The sequence below is a fragment of the Bos taurus genome, chromosome 16, assembly GCF_002263795.3.
Source record: "Bos taurus isolate L1 Dominette 01449 registration number 42190680 breed Hereford chromosome 16, ARS-UCD2.0, whole genome shotgun sequence".
Taxonomy (NCBI): domain Eukaryota; kingdom Metazoa; phylum Chordata; class Mammalia; order Artiodactyla; family Bovidae; genus Bos; species Bos taurus.
In genome coordinates, this window is record NC_037343.1 from 60,829,132 (window position 1) to 60,846,780 (window position 17,649).

General features: G+C 37.7%; 1 protein-coding gene across 3 annotated transcripts in view; it reads left to right on the plus strand.

Annotated features, from left to right (window-relative positions):
• Positions 1-17,649, plus strand: part of TDRD5 (tudor domain containing 5) — an 86,388-nt gene that overhangs the window by 20,459 nt on the left and 48,280 nt on the right. For all 3 annotated transcript variants that reach the window (XM_024976874.2, XM_003587085.6, XM_059875814.1), the window contains exon 5: positions 13,402-13,485. In XM_024976874.2, the coding sequence (XP_024832642.1) occupies positions 13,402-13,485 (84 nt within the window). The remainder of the gene's footprint in view (positions 1-13,401; positions 13,486-17,649) is intronic.

Below are 17,649 nucleotides of genomic sequence, written 5' to 3' on the forward strand. Positions count from 1 at the left end.
CTTTGACTTTTCACTGTCATGCATTGGAGAAGGAAATGGCAACCCACTCCAGTGTTCTTGCCTGGAGAATCCCAGGGATGGGGGAGCCTGGTGGGCTGCCGTCTGTGGGGTCGCACAGAGTCGGACCCGACTGAAGCAACTTAGCAGCAGGAATTTTAACAGTCTGTATTTTATACTTAGGTCTCTGATCCACATTGGGTTAATTTTTGTGAAAGGTGTAAGGTCTCTCTCCAGTCAGTTTTTTTTTGCATGTGGCTGTCCAGTTGTTCCAACACCACTGTTGAAGATTCTCTTCACTCCATTGTATTGCTTTTTCTCTTTGTCAAAGATGAGTTGGTTGTATTTTTGTGGATCTATTTCAGCATTCTTTGTTCTGTTCCATTGGTCTGTTGGTCTATTCTTTTGCCATTACCAAGCTATCTTGATTACTATATCTTTATAGTAAGTCTTGAAGTCAGATAATGTCAGTCCTCCAATTTTTAAAAAATTTATTTTTATTTGGCTGGGTCTTAGCTGCAGCACTCAGGATCTTCCATCCTTCTTGTGGGATGCGGGGTCTTCTGTTTGTGGCAGGTGGGATCTTTTTCTTTTTTAAGTTTTGGCACGCAGATTCTTTTGATACAAACTCTTTAGATGGGCATAAGAACTTTTAGTTTTGGCAGGTGGGGTCTTGTTGTTCCCCAACCAGGCACTGACCCTGGGCCCCCTGCATTGGGAGTGTGGTGTCTTAGCCACTGTACCACCAGGAAAGTCCAGTCCTCCAAATTTGTTCTTCTCCTTCAATATTGAGTTACTTATCCTGGGTCTTTTGTCTCTCCATATAAATTCTAGAATCAGTTTGTTGATATCCCTCAAAAAGCTTGCTGGGATTTTGATTGGGGTTGTATTGAATCTGTAGATCAAGTTGGGAAGAACTGACCTCTTGATGACATTAAGTCTTCCTATCCATGAACATGGAATACTTCTCCGTTTGTTTAGTAGTATTAATAGCTCTTTGATATCTTTCATCAGAGTTTTGAATTATTCTTCATACAATTTGTTGGATTTATACCAAAGTATTTTCATTTCATTTATATCAAAGTATTTCATATTCATTTTGGGTGCACTGACTTAAATGGTCATGTGTTTTTACTTTTGAGTTCCACTTCTTCCTTGCTGGTATATAAGAAAGTGATTAGCTTTTGTCTTATTAATGTTGTATTCTGCAACACTGCTATCATTGCATATTCATTCTAGTTTTTTTTTGGTTGATTCTTCGGGGTTTCTGTATAGACAAATATGTCATCTTCAAGCAGAGATAGTTATATTTCTTCCTTCTGAATTATTATACAGTTGACCCTTGTTGAATACTGTGGGGATTGTGGGCACCCACCCCCTGCATAGTCAAAAATCTGCATATATCTTTTGACTCCCCCAAAACAACTCCTAATAGCTTACCGTTGACCAGAAGTCTGATAATATAAACAGTCGATTAACATGTTTTGTATATTAAATGTTATTATATACTGTATACTTATGATACAGGGCTTCCCTGGTGGCTCCAACGGCAAAGAATCTGCCTGCAATGCAGGAGACCTGGGTTCGATCCCTGAGTTGGGAAGATCCCTGGAGGAGGGCATGGCCACCCACTCCAGTATTCTTGCCTGAACAATCCCCTGGACAGAGGAACCTGGCAGGATATAGTCCAGGGGGTCTCAAAGAGTTGGATACAACTGAGCAACTAAGCACATACTTATGATACAGGAAGCTAGAGAAAAAAGTTTTAAAGAAAAGCATAAAAAAAATATATTTACAGAACTCTACTATATTTATCAATATCATAAGTTTACACTGTATAGGATGAATCATCTGTCAGTACTTATATCAATAATGTCTTACATGATACAAAACACTGTATGTATTATATATATTATTAACACTAGATGTCAAAAATGAAAAGATAATGTGAAACAAATTAATGTTAATTATAGGTACAGTGATTCATACATTGATATTGTAGAAGCAGCAATATGATTGTTTTATGATAGCCTAAAGTACTTGATATGACTGCTTCATGGTTGCCTAGCCTATACACAACACTATGACTTGTCATAAAATTTTTATGACATACAGCATTATAGTTACATTCATAATACAGTTTTGGGAACATTGTTACATTTTTTAAAAAACCACTTATCTGTAGCTATAGGCTGATGAGCAGTTTCTCCAATTAGGAAAGGTATATTGCACACTAATATAATTCTTTGAAAGTACAGTTATAAAACAGTAAGAAAATGGACACATTGTTAATTTTATCTTAAATGTCACTCATCTTATGCCTGTGTACAGATAGACCAGTATCTGCATGTATTTTATACGTTCATGACATATGTTTTTAAAGTTTTTTGAATATTTCTGGGCTACACAGTTCACCTACAAGTTTATTCAAATTTTCATAAATCTCCATACTTTTATATACTGTTGAAACAAATCTGTAAGTGAATCCGTGCAGTTCAGATTCATGTTGTTCAGGTGTCAGCTGTGCTTTCCATTTCCTCCTAAAACAGTGTTGAGAAGCACCGGTGAGAGAGGACATTCTTACCTTGTTCCCAATTAACTATTTTTTATGATTCTATTTTATTGCTGTTATTTGTTTATTAGTTGTAACTCTTTAAAAAACATTTTTAGTGGATGTGGATGCTTTAGGGCTTTCAACATATATTTTAATTTATCAGAGTTGGTCCTCGTGTAATATTATACTATTTCATGTAGATTAAGAACTTTAGAACAATAGATTTACATTTCACTTTTCCCATCTTTTGTGCTGTTATACATTTTAATTGTATATATGTTATATGCTCCTTAACACATTTTTGTTTTGCTTTAAAGTATTTATTTTGATAACAGTGATCTTCTGTTGCATTTAATCCCATTCAGATTATTTTTCATTTTAGATTTTTCATTTCTGCATATTCCACTTAGATCATTTTTATATCCTTTATCTCTTTATTCTGTTCATACTTTACTTATATATGTAATCATTTTTTTTGGATGCACTACAGCATGTGGGATCCTAGTTCCCTGACCAAGGATCGAATGTATGCCCTCTGCAGTGGAAGCGTGGAGCCCTAACTGCTGGACTGCCAGGGAATCCCGTTTTCCTTTTTGATGTGGTCATATTCTCCTACCTCTTTGCATGGCTGGCGACTTTGATTAGCTGCTAGACATTATGAATTTTTCATTGTTGAGCTTCACTCAGTTAATTTACTTGGACTCAATTGATTATTTTGAGTTTTGCTTTTAAGACTTGTTAGGGCAAGTACTGGGGCTTCCTGGGTGGCACAGTTGGTAAAGAATCTGCCTGCCAATGCAAGAGATGCAAGAGACGTGGGTTTGATCCCTAGGTCAGGAAGATCCCCAAGAGTAGGAAGTGGCAACCCACTCCAGTATTCTTGCCTGGAAAATTCCACAGACAGAGGAGCCTGGTGTGCTACAGTCTTTGGGGTTGCAAAGAGTCAGATACTACTGAGCCCTAGAGGGTTATGGTTAGGTTAGAGGGTTTACTATCCATTGAATTTTGTTCTCTTAAAATTTATATGTTGAAGCCCTAACCCCTAATGTGTTAGTATTTGGAGATGGAGCCTTTGGGCAGCAATTAGGTTTAGATGAAGTTGTGAGGGTGGAACCCTCATGACAGGGTTAAGTGCCCTTGTAAGAAGAGAAACCAGAGAGCTTGCTGTCCTTCTCCATGTGCATAGAACAAGGAAAGGCTGTGGGAGCATACAGCAAGAAGTCAGCCATCTGCAAGTCAGAAAGAGAATCCTTGCCAGGATCCAACTGTGCTGTGTCAACTGAAAAAATGCACAACCCAAGAGCTGAGAGTTATGTTTTATTCAGTGGACATTCTTAGTATTTCAAGCCCAGGAGACAGCCTTTCAGATAAATGCCGAGAAAACTGTTCTGAAGAGGAAGGTGCAGGGTGGGGGACTGGAAGGATATATAGGAGTTTTTATAATAATACCAGGTAGTTGGAACAAAAGGCTACTGTTAATAAAAGAAAACTAGATAGCTCAAATTATGGAATTTAGTTAGGATCTTTCTGCATAGGGGAAGATTCAAGAGTCTGGGCTCACTGAAATCATTCCTTTGATACGTACCTCAGCTATCTGGGCCCAGTGTTCTGTGTTTTCTTAGGCCGTACTGTCGAGTGTAGCTGTGTTCTGATGGCTGCTAGATGGTGGGCATTCCTTATTTCTCCCTTAGGATTCATGTTGGGGGTGGCTGCAAATTGCTGATGACTGCAACATCCTTTATTTACTGATATGGCAAGCAATATTTTATCCCTTGTGGCTCAGCAGTAAAGAACCTATCTGCCAGTGCAGGAGACAGGATTGATCCCTAGGTCTGGAAGATCCCCTGGAGAAGGAAATGACAATCCACTCTTGTATTCTTGCCTGGAGAATCCCATGGGCAGAGGAGCCTGTAGAGGAATAGGCTAGTCTGTGGGGTTGCAAAGAGTTGGACGTGGCTGAGCAACTAAACAACAGGAACAATTTTATTTTTCAGATAGAAGCCTGATCTTGGGCTTCCAGCCTCAAGAATTGTGAGGAAATGAATTTCTGTTGTTTGCAGCCACCTAATGTCTGTTATTTTGCTATGGAACCCTTAGTAGACTAAGACTTCTAGTCCAAAGAAAACCTTCAGTCTAGGGCTAATTTGGCTCCACCACTGAGGTAGTTCCTTTCTGAGGAGTCATCTGGATGTGTTAAGAGGAGGTCCTTCCATTCTGCCTTAGTCAGTTCAGTTCAATTGCTCAGTCATGTCTGGCTCTGCAACCCCATGGACTGCAGCATGCCAGACTTCCCTGTCCATCACCAACTCCTGGAGCTTACTCAAACTCATGTCCATCCAGTCAGTGATGCCATCCAACCGTCTCATCCTCTGTCATCCTCTTCTCCTCCCGCCTTCAGTCTTTCATAGCATCAGGGTCTTTTCCAATGAGTCAGTTCTTTGCCAAAGTATTGGAGCCTCAGCTTCAGCATCAATCCTTCCAATGAATATTCAGGACTGATTTCCTTTAGGATGCACTGGTTGGATCTCTTTGCAGTCCGGGGGGCTCTCAAGAGTCTTCTCCAACACCACAGTTCAAAAGCATCAATTCTTTGGTGCTCAGCTTTCTTTATAGTCCCACTCTCATATCCATACATGACCACTGCCTTAGTGGGAACAGTTAATTTTTCTCAGCTCCATGTGAGCTCTGGGTGTTGTGTGGCCTGTTGCTTCTTGTTTGTTTCACCAGTTTCAGAGAACATCCCCTTCCCCTGCCTTATGTATAGATCACTCGTCATCCAGAAACTTCGGGGTCCCTCTACAGATCGCCAGGGCTATCACTGTCTGTGCCAGTCCCTCTTCTCCATACCTATCCATATATTAGCATGCTTGTCCTTCCCAAACTTGAATTTGTCTCCTCAGTTCATGTTTCTATTACCTCTTTCTGGGCTGCAGACTGAAAATTCTCCAGGCTGCCAGGTGGGGCAGCTTAGGGCTCTCCACTCAGTTGTGCACTGTTATTTAACATCTGTAACTCATCTGTAACTCAGGTTGTTTATGGCAGGAGGGTGGGGGTCATAACTTTGGTTCAAGTGATACTTTCTAATACGGAAAACTCAGCCTAAAAAAGTTATTCATAGTCCTACTGCCAAAAGATAGTTTTCACTCCATTCCTTTCCTAGTGACTTCCCCATTTTTTAGATATCTTTTATTTTTCTTGGCATTTCCTGTGCTGGAGAGACCTCGCACCAATCTACTCATCTTCCTTTGTAGGTAAACTTGCTATATGCTTGTCAATGCCTATCTTTATCTTTGAAATTCAGAAGATTACAATGAACGAACTGTTGGACTCTTCCTCTTTTATTAAAAAGATTTGCTGCGGTATATGGACTCTTGACTTGGCACACAGGCTTTGCGGGGTCTTCTGTGGTTGCGGCTAGGAATCTAGGTGGCTTCTCTCGTAGAGCGCGGGCTCTAGGACATGCCAAGTTTAGGACATTTGCGCCTGGTATGGCTCCAAGGAGAGGAGTTAGACACAGAGACACTTTTCCTATATTTATTTTCCTTTGAGTTTCATCCTTTGTTTTGCAGCCCTAAGAATTCTTCATAGATACAACCTGATCACAACATTTCAGTTCTCGTTGGAGCTTTTTGCCACCAAAACTATTTAAATCTTTTTCTAAGGAGTAGGCTTTAATTCCTAAATCATATATTTTAATTTCCTGGTGGGACAGACTCTACATAATTATCAGATCCCACATAATTCTATTTATAAAAAGTACAACTTTCAATTCCTTAAAATTGTAGATCTATAAATTCGACAGGTATTGCCTCAGAACAAGTATATGTATGTGTTTTTATATTCATAGAAAAATAATAGATACATTTATAACAAATTTGTTAATTTTTTGATCATCTTTGTTTTATGTTTTTTTGTAGTGAGCATACATTATTTTTGTTATAAGAAAAAAATATTATTAAATCAGTTTCTCCTTTGTAAAATGAGGACTGGAGTTTCTTCATTTTTTTCACCTGCAAGAGGAACAGGCCAACTTGTTCATTAGTATCCTATGTTTTCCTATTTTCCTGTTTTATTTCACAAAAGCAAATGGTTAGAATAATTTAAACTATTTTTGTAAGACATGGATATCTTTTTACCACATTCTATTCAATTTCCTTTATTTTGATCTCTTTAGGGTAAGTTTAGATGGGAGATGAAAATGTGAATTGGCAAGTATGGGTTAGCCATTATCACTCTAGTGAATGAAGCCTCAGATACTCTAGCCAGTCCAGCTCTTCAGAATTCTCTGCATGAGTGTGTAAGCCTAGAGCACAGCTAACAGTGATGTTAGTTAATAGGTTATTGACTGAAAGAGTGTTTGGTTCAAGTACAGGGATCTGGTATTTCTTTGTTCTCTAGCTTTACAATCAAGAGTACTGTCAGTGAAAAAAAATGAATCAATAGTTGATCTAAGAATGAAATGGGAAATTTTATTGGAGCCAACCTGAGGATTATAACCCACGAGGCGGTCTTTCAGAAAGTTCTGAAGACTGTTCCACTTGTTAGAGGTCAAGGCACAGTTAAATCAGTTTTTGAGACCAAGAGTTATACATCGAAGTTTACACAGTCCAACAAGGTGAATAGTGGGTTGTTGTGACCACCTAGAGGATTGAGAAAGGAATGTTGTCTCCTAGGGAGTTACTTTGCTGGAGCCAGAAGGAAATTTTTTTTTTTTTTTCCAAAGTGGGCATTCCTGTGTCTTCTAAGGGAATCTAGTTAATGTATAATTCAGGCATACAGTACACACTAAAGCGAGTAATAGCTCAAATGGGCAGAGAGAGATTTTATGTTTAATTTTCCTGTCCTGTCTTAAAATAATTTTACTTCACAGTACCCTGTCCTACCCCACATTTAGAAAACTTCATTGTAATATTCAACATGAGATTTAAAGTAGGTAAACCTGGAATTATAAACAAAGTTCTGGTCTTGAGTGAATTGAAAATCAGGGCTGGGTGTTAGTTTGCAACTGACTTTTGCACTCAAACAATTGATAGTTTTTACATGAATTAGATTCTGTGATTGGTGTTGTATATAAGAATAGAAGCTCTTTTAAAATTTATTTAAGAAAAGAAACTTTTAAAATTTTACTTGGTGACCTGGCTCAACTGTCTTGAAAGAGTAACCTCAACAAGTAACTGGATATGTTACACAGTTATGTGGTTCTCTGAAACATACATTTTCTGGTCAACGTAGAGTAGCTTTTCCCTGCCTATTTTTTCCATGAATTCAGATGAAATTTTTAGTATGGCAAGTCAGATTCCATACTTACCTAGTTTTTAGTCAATTGAGATACTTAGCAAATATTTGAGCAGTTGAAAGCGTCACTTCTGTGTGTGTGTCTGTGCCAGTTTTATGATTTTAATCAGAAATGTATTAATGTTTTACCATATGGCCGAACGGTCTGCAATATATTCTTCTAAAGATGTTACTTCTGTTCTTTCTGCTTTTAGCTTCATGCATCTTCTTTCCAAAATGCTTCCACCCTCAAGTTTCTAAATATCACCCAGGTGTCTTATGTTTTACAAAACTTTCTTATTACAAAGGTAATACAGATTGATTGCAAAAGATTTACAATACAGAAAAGCACAGAAGAAAATGAAAATCACCTATTCTTTTTTCTTTTTTTTTTGAGGGGTGGGGAAAATCACCTATTCTTTTACCACCCAGAAACATTGACTTTTTCTTTTAAAGGAAATAAAATTAGCATTATTCTGGTCCAGGTTTGTGACTTGCTTTTTAAAGTCAGGATTATGAATTATGAATATTCCACATTGTTAAATATTGCAGTACAACATAATTTTTAATGGCAGTATGGATATGCCATAATTTTTTAACTTGGGGATTTAGGATGTTGCTATTTTTGCTATTAAACATAACCTGTTGTTGAAAATCTTACTCAAATTTGTACAAATCCTCAGTTTCTCCATAGGATAAAATTCTAGATAAGTAATCACTGCATCTTGGAGAAGGAAATGGCAACCCACTCCAGTATCCTTGCCCGGAGAATTCCACGGACAGAGGAGTCTGGCAGGCTACAATCCACGGGATTCTAAGAGTCGGACACAACTTAGTGACTAAACCACCACCACTGATCACTATATCTAAAGAAATGTGTACTTTTATGACTCATGATGTATGTAGTTAATTGTCCTCCATAAAACTTGTTTCAGTTAGCATTCACATGCTTGTGAATGGATTGCTTTAATTTGTACCTTTGCTAGTACTCAGTATAAATTGATGCTTCATCCAAACACTGTCCCCTGACCTCTCCCTCCTTACCAACCCTTGTCTAAGTTAGATCTCCCATTGCTTTCCTAATACTTTCAAGTATAGTATTCTTTGACACTATATTTGACAAAGTATTTGACACTTTGACGCTATATAGTATTCTATGACAAGTCTGTGGGTTTTTCATAATCTTTATCATAATTGTAATTATGTAGTTATATGACTGGTGGTCTCTCATCACTAGACTGAAAGTTCCATGAGGGCAGTGATCATACCTAGTTTATTTACCCCTGTATATTCAGTGCTGAGTACAATGTGAAGTGCGTAGTATGTGTTCAGTACATATTTGTTGAGTGAGTAAATGAGCATTATTGTAAAACTAATATTCCAATTTGATAGGCAAATAGCCATATCTGACTATTAATATCTGTTTATTAGAGGTTGAACTTTTATTCTGTTATTGGCTAGCTCATGTTAATTTTTTTAAATCAATTGCCTTTTCATATCTTTGTCCATTTTTCTGAGGAGTGTATCTTTTATTCAGAGCTCTTCTCTGCTTCTTCTTGGGTCCTGTAGGCTCCTATCTGAATATATATATATAAATAAATATATATATATATAAAATGGGTTATTTTCCATCTTTATCCCCTTTTATAATCCTTTGTTCACTTGATTTATTGTCCATTTTTTTCTGTTTGGTGTGTAGGCATCTGAGACTAAAGCATTGTTGAATTCAGGGTCCCCTCTTGACTACTTTCTTCATGTTAATCACTGATTGCCTCTCACTCTTTTTTTAAATTTATTTTTGGCTGCACAGGCTTTTCTCCAGTTGTAGCAAGCAGAGGCTACTCCCTGTTGCAATGCTCAGGTTTCTCATGGTGGTGGCTTCTCTTGTTGCTGAGCATGGGCTCTAGGGCTCGTGGGCTTCAGTAGCTGCCATTCCCAGGCTCTAGAGTACAGGCTCAATAGTTGTGGCCCGCAGGCTTAGTTTCTACGAAGCATGTGGGGTCCTCCCAGATGAGGGATCAAATCTGTGTCTCCTGCACTGGTAGGCTAACTCTTCACCAGTGACCCACCAGGGAAGCGCTACCTCTACTCTTAACTCCCCGTCCTTGCACATTGTAACTATTAACCTCTCCTTACAGATATTTCCAAGATTACTTGGGCTTTAATAGATCTACCTCACCCCATTCAGTATAAAGTCAGCAGAATTTAGTCTTCTAGCTTGAGGCAAAAAAACTTTTTTTTTCTTATCTTGAGATGCTTTCTGTTCTTAGCTAAGAGTCTATCATTTTGACATCTTAACCCAAGCTTGGCAAATACTTTCTCAAAAGGACCAGGTAGTATTTGAAACTTTTAGGGCCTAATGATCTGCATTATAACTACTAATCACTGCCCTCATAGTAACCTTAGACAGTATGTGAATGAGTGATAAAGAAGTTGTGGTACATATATACAATGGAATATTACTCTGCCATAAAAAGGAACCCATTTGACTCAGTTCTAATGAGGTGGATGAACCTAGAGCCTATTATACAGAGATAAGCCAGAAAGAGAAAGACAAATATTGTATAGTAATGCATATATGTGAAATCTAGAGAGACAGTACTGACAAACCTATCTGCAGACCAGCAGTGGACACGCAGACGTAGAGAACAGACTTGTGAATACAGAGAGGGCGGAACGAACTGAGAGAGTAGCATTGAAACATACACATTACTGTATGTGAAATTAGATAGCCAGTGGAAATTTGCTGAATGACATGGGACTCAAATCTAGTGCACTGTGATAACCTAGAAGGGTAGGATGGTATGGGAGGTGGAGGGAAGTTCACGAGGGAAGGGCCATATATGTATACCTGTAGTTGATTCATGTTGATATATGGCAGAAACCAACACAATATTATGAAGCAATTATTGCCCAATTAAAAGTAAGTTAAAAAGCTATATGAATGAGTCAATATGGCCATGTTCTAATACAACTTTATTTATGGATACTGACATTTGAATGTCATAAAATTTTCATGTGTCACAAAAATTAATTTTTTTTTCCTCCCAGCAGTTTGAAAATGCTGAAACAGTTCTTAGCCAGTTTTGACCCACAGGCCATAGTTTGCTGACTGTGTCACAAGCCACGCTCCATAGAGAAAACTCATGCTTATAATCACTGTCCTGCTACTTCCCTCCTAGTTTCCCAAACTCTTGGAATTGGTTAAAAGCCATCAAAAATCTGCCTCTGTGTTTTAAGATCCTTTAGTTTTCTTCATAAAACTTGAGGTCATTGAGGCTGTTTCCCTGGTCTGTTTTTTTTCATCCCTGTAGAATCATCGGTTCCTTCCTATTATATTCTTCCCTAGTTTCTGTGGAATCCTCTTTTGATTATCTCCTCCTTCTCTTCTTACTCCCTTGGCACCCTGGTTAAAACTCTTGCCCTGAGAGTTGTGGTGTTTTAACTGGTCATGCACTGCACCAGTCTAATTTTCTGCTGCCAGATTAAAATTCTGAAAATATTTCTCCTTTGCTAAAAATCTCTGATACCAGTTTTTGTCTTGTCACCAAGAAAAACTCCTTAGCTTGGCGTTTGAGGAGTTGCTACACTATGGCTTCAGCCTGCTTTCTTCAGTTTTCTACTACTTCTCTGATGCCTTCAGGCAAACTGTAACATTCTTTTCTCCTTTGTTTATCAAGTTCCTTTACCTTCCTTGCCCAGCCTTGCCACCTTTTTCTACAATATCCTCCATCCTTCAAGCCCTTCCTAAAAGGAAGCCTTCTGTATGACTTGGTATAATATGTCCTTCTGCATTCTTGTACTTTAATGGTGCTAACAGTCAGCCAGTGCAAGAGACACAGGTTCGGTTCCTGGGTAGGGAAGACTCCCTGGAGGAGGAGATGGCCAACCCACTCCAATATTTTTGCCTAGGAAATCCATGGACAGAAGAGCTTGGTGGGCTACAGTCCATGGGGTCATAAGAGTCCAGCAGGACTGAGCATACACACACACACACACACACACACACACACACACACAGAGTCAGCCTTAAGGTTATAGCTGTTTATGCATTTATCTCATTTCTCTACTTAATTGTAAGTGGCTTGAGAGGAATGACGCTGTCAAAGGTGACACTTTTTTGTCACCTGAAATACCTGGCTTGGTGATAATAAGTTGTTGTATTGAATCTTCAAATGGTGGGAGTATGTTGAGATGTGAAGAGTCAGTTATCTTTAGATTCTTTTATTGTTCACTGGAAGAGCTTTAGAGAATTATCTCATGACAGTTCCGGAAGAAATATAAACCTAAGACCAAAGGCTGAGGCATTTTGTGAAAGCTAGTTATATAGTCTTAGGAATCCCCCCTTCCCAGATCCCACTTTCCTCTCAACCTTAGGAGACAGAGATTATCTTCATTTTTCAGATGAAGAAACCTTATAAGTTCATATACCTTGTAAGTAATGGCAGGCCAAGAGATAATAAGAAGAAATATTAAAAAATAAAAGTTTAAAAGGAAAAAACAAATAGTGATTGTGTTTATGTGATAGGATTTTAGGTAGTTTTCTTTATACTTTTGTGTCTTTTTTAACGTGTGTGTATATATATGTATATGTATTTTTTTTTTAATTTACTTAGCAGCTTATATATAACTCCATGGTCTTTCTTTTTTTTTTTCCTCTTTTCATGATCTTTCATTCTGTTACAGGTTTCCACTCCATGGCTCTTCACTGGACCTTGGTGTCTGGTTATGCTCTACAATACTGTCTACTCCTAGCCTGCTGTGTTTCCAGCTTATTTTTTCAATTATTCCCATGCATTGTCTTTTTTTTTTTTTTTTTTTTTACCACATTGGGACCTCTCTATACTATTGACTTTTTTCTACTAAAATCCTCTGACCCCTACTGTTTTAACTCAGGCCTCACCTATCTTTACTCCCTACCTGATGAGTTTAAATAACCATCCATTATTTCCTCAGCTTTATTTTTCTACTTTCTCGACTATCTGAGCTCCCTTCCCTTTTATGCTGTTGAGTGGGCCTTGCTTCTGAACTCAAAAAGGGAATGCTGAAGCTATCAGGTGGTGACTCTCTCCACCTCCTGACCCTACGTTTACAGAGCCTTTCTGAATCCGTACTGGTCCTTTCCTCCTTTATTTTTGTGACAGTGGAAGAGCTCACCTTCCGGCTCTTTAGGGCGAGACATTCTGCCACTACCCTGGCTCCCAGGGACCTTCATTCATCCCATCTCTTCCCTGCATTAATGTGTTTAATAAACACTGAATAATTTTATAAACAAAATTAGTAACAAGAATCTTTTCTGGGTAAGAGTGTGGGATTTTGTATTTGAAGATTCTAAACGTATGGAGAATGCTAATTATCCTGGAAAATGTCAATGTTTAGTCTTATAATGAGTCCACCTACTCTGAATATATTTTGTAGAGTATGAAATGTTACAGTGTTTCTTAATAACAGTAGTCTATTTGGTTGAAACATGTTTTCTTTGATAGATGTTTCCTTTATTTACTGTTCAGATTAACTTTGACTTAAAAAAATTTTTTTTGACTATAATTTGAACTTTCCCCCCCCTTTTTTCATAGTTGGAGAATACCTTCAAATCAGTTATTGCACAAATTGGACCTGGAGGGACTATTAATCCAGAACTAAAACATAAGATAAAATTTGTAAGTACTTTTTGTATTTGGGAAATGGATAGGAATAATTGATCATACATTTAGGTATCATTTATGGTTAATTTTACTTGCTTACAAGTAGTTTAGTTTTATATTTATTCTTGATCTTTTCATATATACTGCAAATGGAGTGGCTAATCTTTTAAGATCATAAAAAAAGAATTAATTAAAAGTTTTAATGTAATTATTGTAATTCCTCCATAAATTCTCTTTTCTTCCCCTTAAATCGTTGTTTGCAGTTCAAGGTCTTTCCAATACCAGTTTTATATGTATGTATGCCAAATATTATTCTGAATACTGCATGGTATCCCATTGTGTTGATATACCATATTTCACTTGTATAATCTGTTATCAGTTAACATTTGGGGTTATTTCTAGTCTTGGCTATTAAAAAATACTGTTAATGTCCTTGAACATTTACCTAGAAGTAGAGTTGCCAAAGGTATTGAATATTTTAGGTTTTGATAAATATTGCTAAATTGCCCTCTAAGAGGTTTGATCAAATTTACATTCCCACTGACAATGAAATGACACTATCTAATCATCTTGTTTCAACTTAATACCTCTTGATTTTTATATTGAGCATCTTTTCGTGTGCTTCATAGCCATTTATGTTTCTTATGTGAATTGCCTGTTCATGCCCTTGGCCTAATTTATTGTTTTTCCTTATTAGTTTGTGAAAGCTCTTTAGCAGTTTTGTATTGGGCCAAAGAGTATGTAAACTTAAAATTTTGGTGTGTGCGTCGCCCAGTGGTGCCTGACTCTTGCAACCCCATAGACTATAGCCTGCCAGGCTCTTCTGTCCATGGGATTCTCCAGGCAAGGATACTGGAGTGGGTTGCCATTTCCTGCTCCAGGGGATCTTCCTGACCCAGGAATCAAACCTGGGTCTCCTGCATTGCAGGCAGACTCTTTACCAGCTGAGCTATGCGGGAAGCCCAAAATTTTGGTGGGAGCTGTTAATTGTGATTTGAATGGTCAGAGTATCATTACAGCTTTTACTGCCTTATTTTATTCTGTTTCAGCTGTTGTGGTTTTATTAGAAATGCAAAAACCTTGGTGCATTCAGGCCCCTGTTGTTTTGTTTCGACATTAGACTAAGTGTCCAACAATTTAAGAATGTCCAATATGACTTTTTTTATGGTAACAAAAAATTAGACAAAAGTTAAGTGTTCATTGAAAAAGGATTGCTTACATTATCCACTCAACTAGGGAGTATCATGCAGCTCATAAAGTTTCTATATTATCTTGATTAATTTACAAGAAAGTATCTTCTTGACATATTGTTGGACATTAAAAACAGGATTTATAGAATAATTTGTTTAGTATTGTATTTTCATGTAAAATCATGAATAATGTGAGTGTGTGTGGGCATAGAAAGGTTTCTGAAAAGATGTTTTCTGAAATGCAACAAATAACTGTCTCTGGGTCACAGGATTTTGAAATAGTTTTTACTTTATATTTTCCTGAAGCTTGAGTTAGAATTTTTAATAAGATATATAGTATCTGGAAAAGTCTTGGAAAACATAAAGCTTTTTGTACCTTACTGGGATAGAATAAGTCCACTCCTAGGAATTTATCCTAAAAATATTTGTATAAGTGTGCAGAATGCAAATATGAAGATAATTATGTGGTATTTGTGATGATGAGAGATAGGAAATAACCATAAATAATTGATTAAATAAATTTAATTATACTGAATATTTGAAAAACTATAGCTAGTGTTGCCAAAAGCTCAGCCTCTCTACACCTGTGCCAAATCAAAGTTTTGGGTGAAGTAGAAAAGCACAGCTTTATGGCTTTTCCAGGCAAAGGGAGACAGTGTGGGCTTTTGCCTTGGAAACCGTGTCCCAACCCAGGGAGTTTGGTGAGGAGTTTTAAGGCAGTGCTTCAAGGGTGGGGTTGCTGATAAGATAGGGGTGTGTGAAGGTCCTGCTCTTCCTTTAATCTTGGTTAATCTTAATGAGCTTCTCTAGTTGTTTTAGTTTGGCTTAGGTGGTCTTTCCTGGTATGAAGAATGCTGACACCTTCTATATATTGAATTTTAATTCTCAGTTCAGTTCACTCGCTCTGTCGTGGCTGACTCTCTGCAACCCCATGGACTGCAGCACACCAGGCCTCCCTCTCCATCACCAACTCCCAGAATTTACCCAAACTCATGTCCATTGAGTCGGTGATGCCTTCCAACCTCTGTCATCCCCTTCTCCCACCTTCAATCTTTCCCAGCATCAGGGTCTTTTCAAATGAGTCGTCAGTTCTTTGCATCAGATGGCCAAAGTATTGGAGTTTCAGCTTCAGCATCAGTCCTTCCAGTGAATATTCAGGACTGCTTTCCTTTAGGATGGACTGGTTGGATCTCCTTGCAGTCCAAGGGACTCTCAAGAGTCTTCTCCAACACCACAGTTCAAAAGCAGCAATTCTTCGGCACTCAGATTTCTTTATAGTCCAACTCTCACATATATACATGACTACTGGAAAAACCATAGCTTTGACTAGACAGACTTTTGTTGGCAAAGTAATGTCTCTGCTTTTTAATATGCTGTCTAGGTTGGTCATAACTTTTCTTCCAAGGAGTAAGCGTCTTTTAATTTCATGGCTGCAGTCCCCATCTGCAGTGATTTTGGAGCCCCCCAAAATAAAGTCTGTCACTGTTTCCCCATATATGTGCCATGAATTGATGGGCCCAGATGCTATAATCTTAGTTTTCTGAATGTTGAGTTTTAAGCCAACTTTTTCACTTTCATCAAGAGGCTCTTTAGCACTTTCTGCCATAAGGGTGGTGTCATCTGCATATCTGAAGTTATTGATATTTCTCCCGGCAGTCTTGATTCCAGCTTGTGCTTCATCCAGCCCGGCATTTCTCATGATATACTCTGCATATAAGTTAAATAAGCTGGGTGACAGTATACAGCCTTGACATATACAGCTAAAATGTCAACATCATGCAAAAATGAGTGTGGCAGAACAGGCAACTTTTCTTCAAAAGAGTATGAATAAATGTTTTAACATTTTGTACAATGTTTGGAACTTTGTGGGTATTTAATAAAGGGACAGCTTTTAATTGGAACATTAAAAAAAAGAAAAAAACTCCTTTCCCTGTTTGGAACCAGTCTGTTGTTCCATGTCCAGTTCTAACTGTTGCTTCCTGACCTGCATACAGGTTTCTCAAGAGGCAGGTCAGGTGGTCTGGTATTCCCATCTCTTGATTTTCCACAGTTTGTTGTGATCCACACAGTCAAAAGCTTTGGCATAGTCAACGAAACTGAAATAGTTTTAATTCTAAAAAGAGCTTAAAGACATTGTTATGTATGTCCCTTGAGAAGAAACCAGGACCCTGTTTCAAGGCTGCATTATTGTTTCTTTTTTTTTTTTTGCACTTAATATGTCTTTATTTTAATAATGTAAATTATACGTCAATAAAGTTAATAATAAGAAGAAAATGCAATTGGCACACTTTTCTACAGAGATATCCTACATTTTTGGTGGAATTAACACTTAAAATTTTTGTTTCTTGACTGTTCCTCCCTTGACTCTGCATCTACCCTGTCCCTTCCTGGATTGACAACTGTTCAGATTTGTTCTTTGGAACTCAGGGAAGGTCATGGAGGCCAGAGTCTGTTCCCTACAAGAAATGGGGGACGTGGAAAGACTTCTGTGCCCAAGAGCCCCACAGTCGCCAGTTGAGTTTCACTAATAAACATGTTGATCCATATTTACTGGTATGGAAAGAAGTCTACGAGATGATATTAAAAATCTAGAGAAGCAATGACCTGATTTTCATATTAAAGATATTTTTGTGTGCATGTGGACAACAATGGCCAGTATCTTTGCTTAACTGTGTTTTCCAGTGTTTCTGTAGTGTCCATGGTATTTCTTTTCTGCTCTTTAAAATGCTTGAAATTATGCCATAGAATATTTATTTTACATGAGCTAAAGCTAAATATGTTAGCTGAGCTAAGAACTCTAGGAATTCCTGAGGAGTCGTGGCACTGCTGTTCTATGCAGGAATGATTTCTCAACTCTGGAAATGTTGGAATTCACTGCCTTTTTTGAGTTGTTATTTTTAAAACTAGAAGCTGATTTTTAAAAATTACTGTGCCTTTTAATTCATTCACTTAATAATAATGTTATTTTTGCCTTTGTTGCTATGTAAAT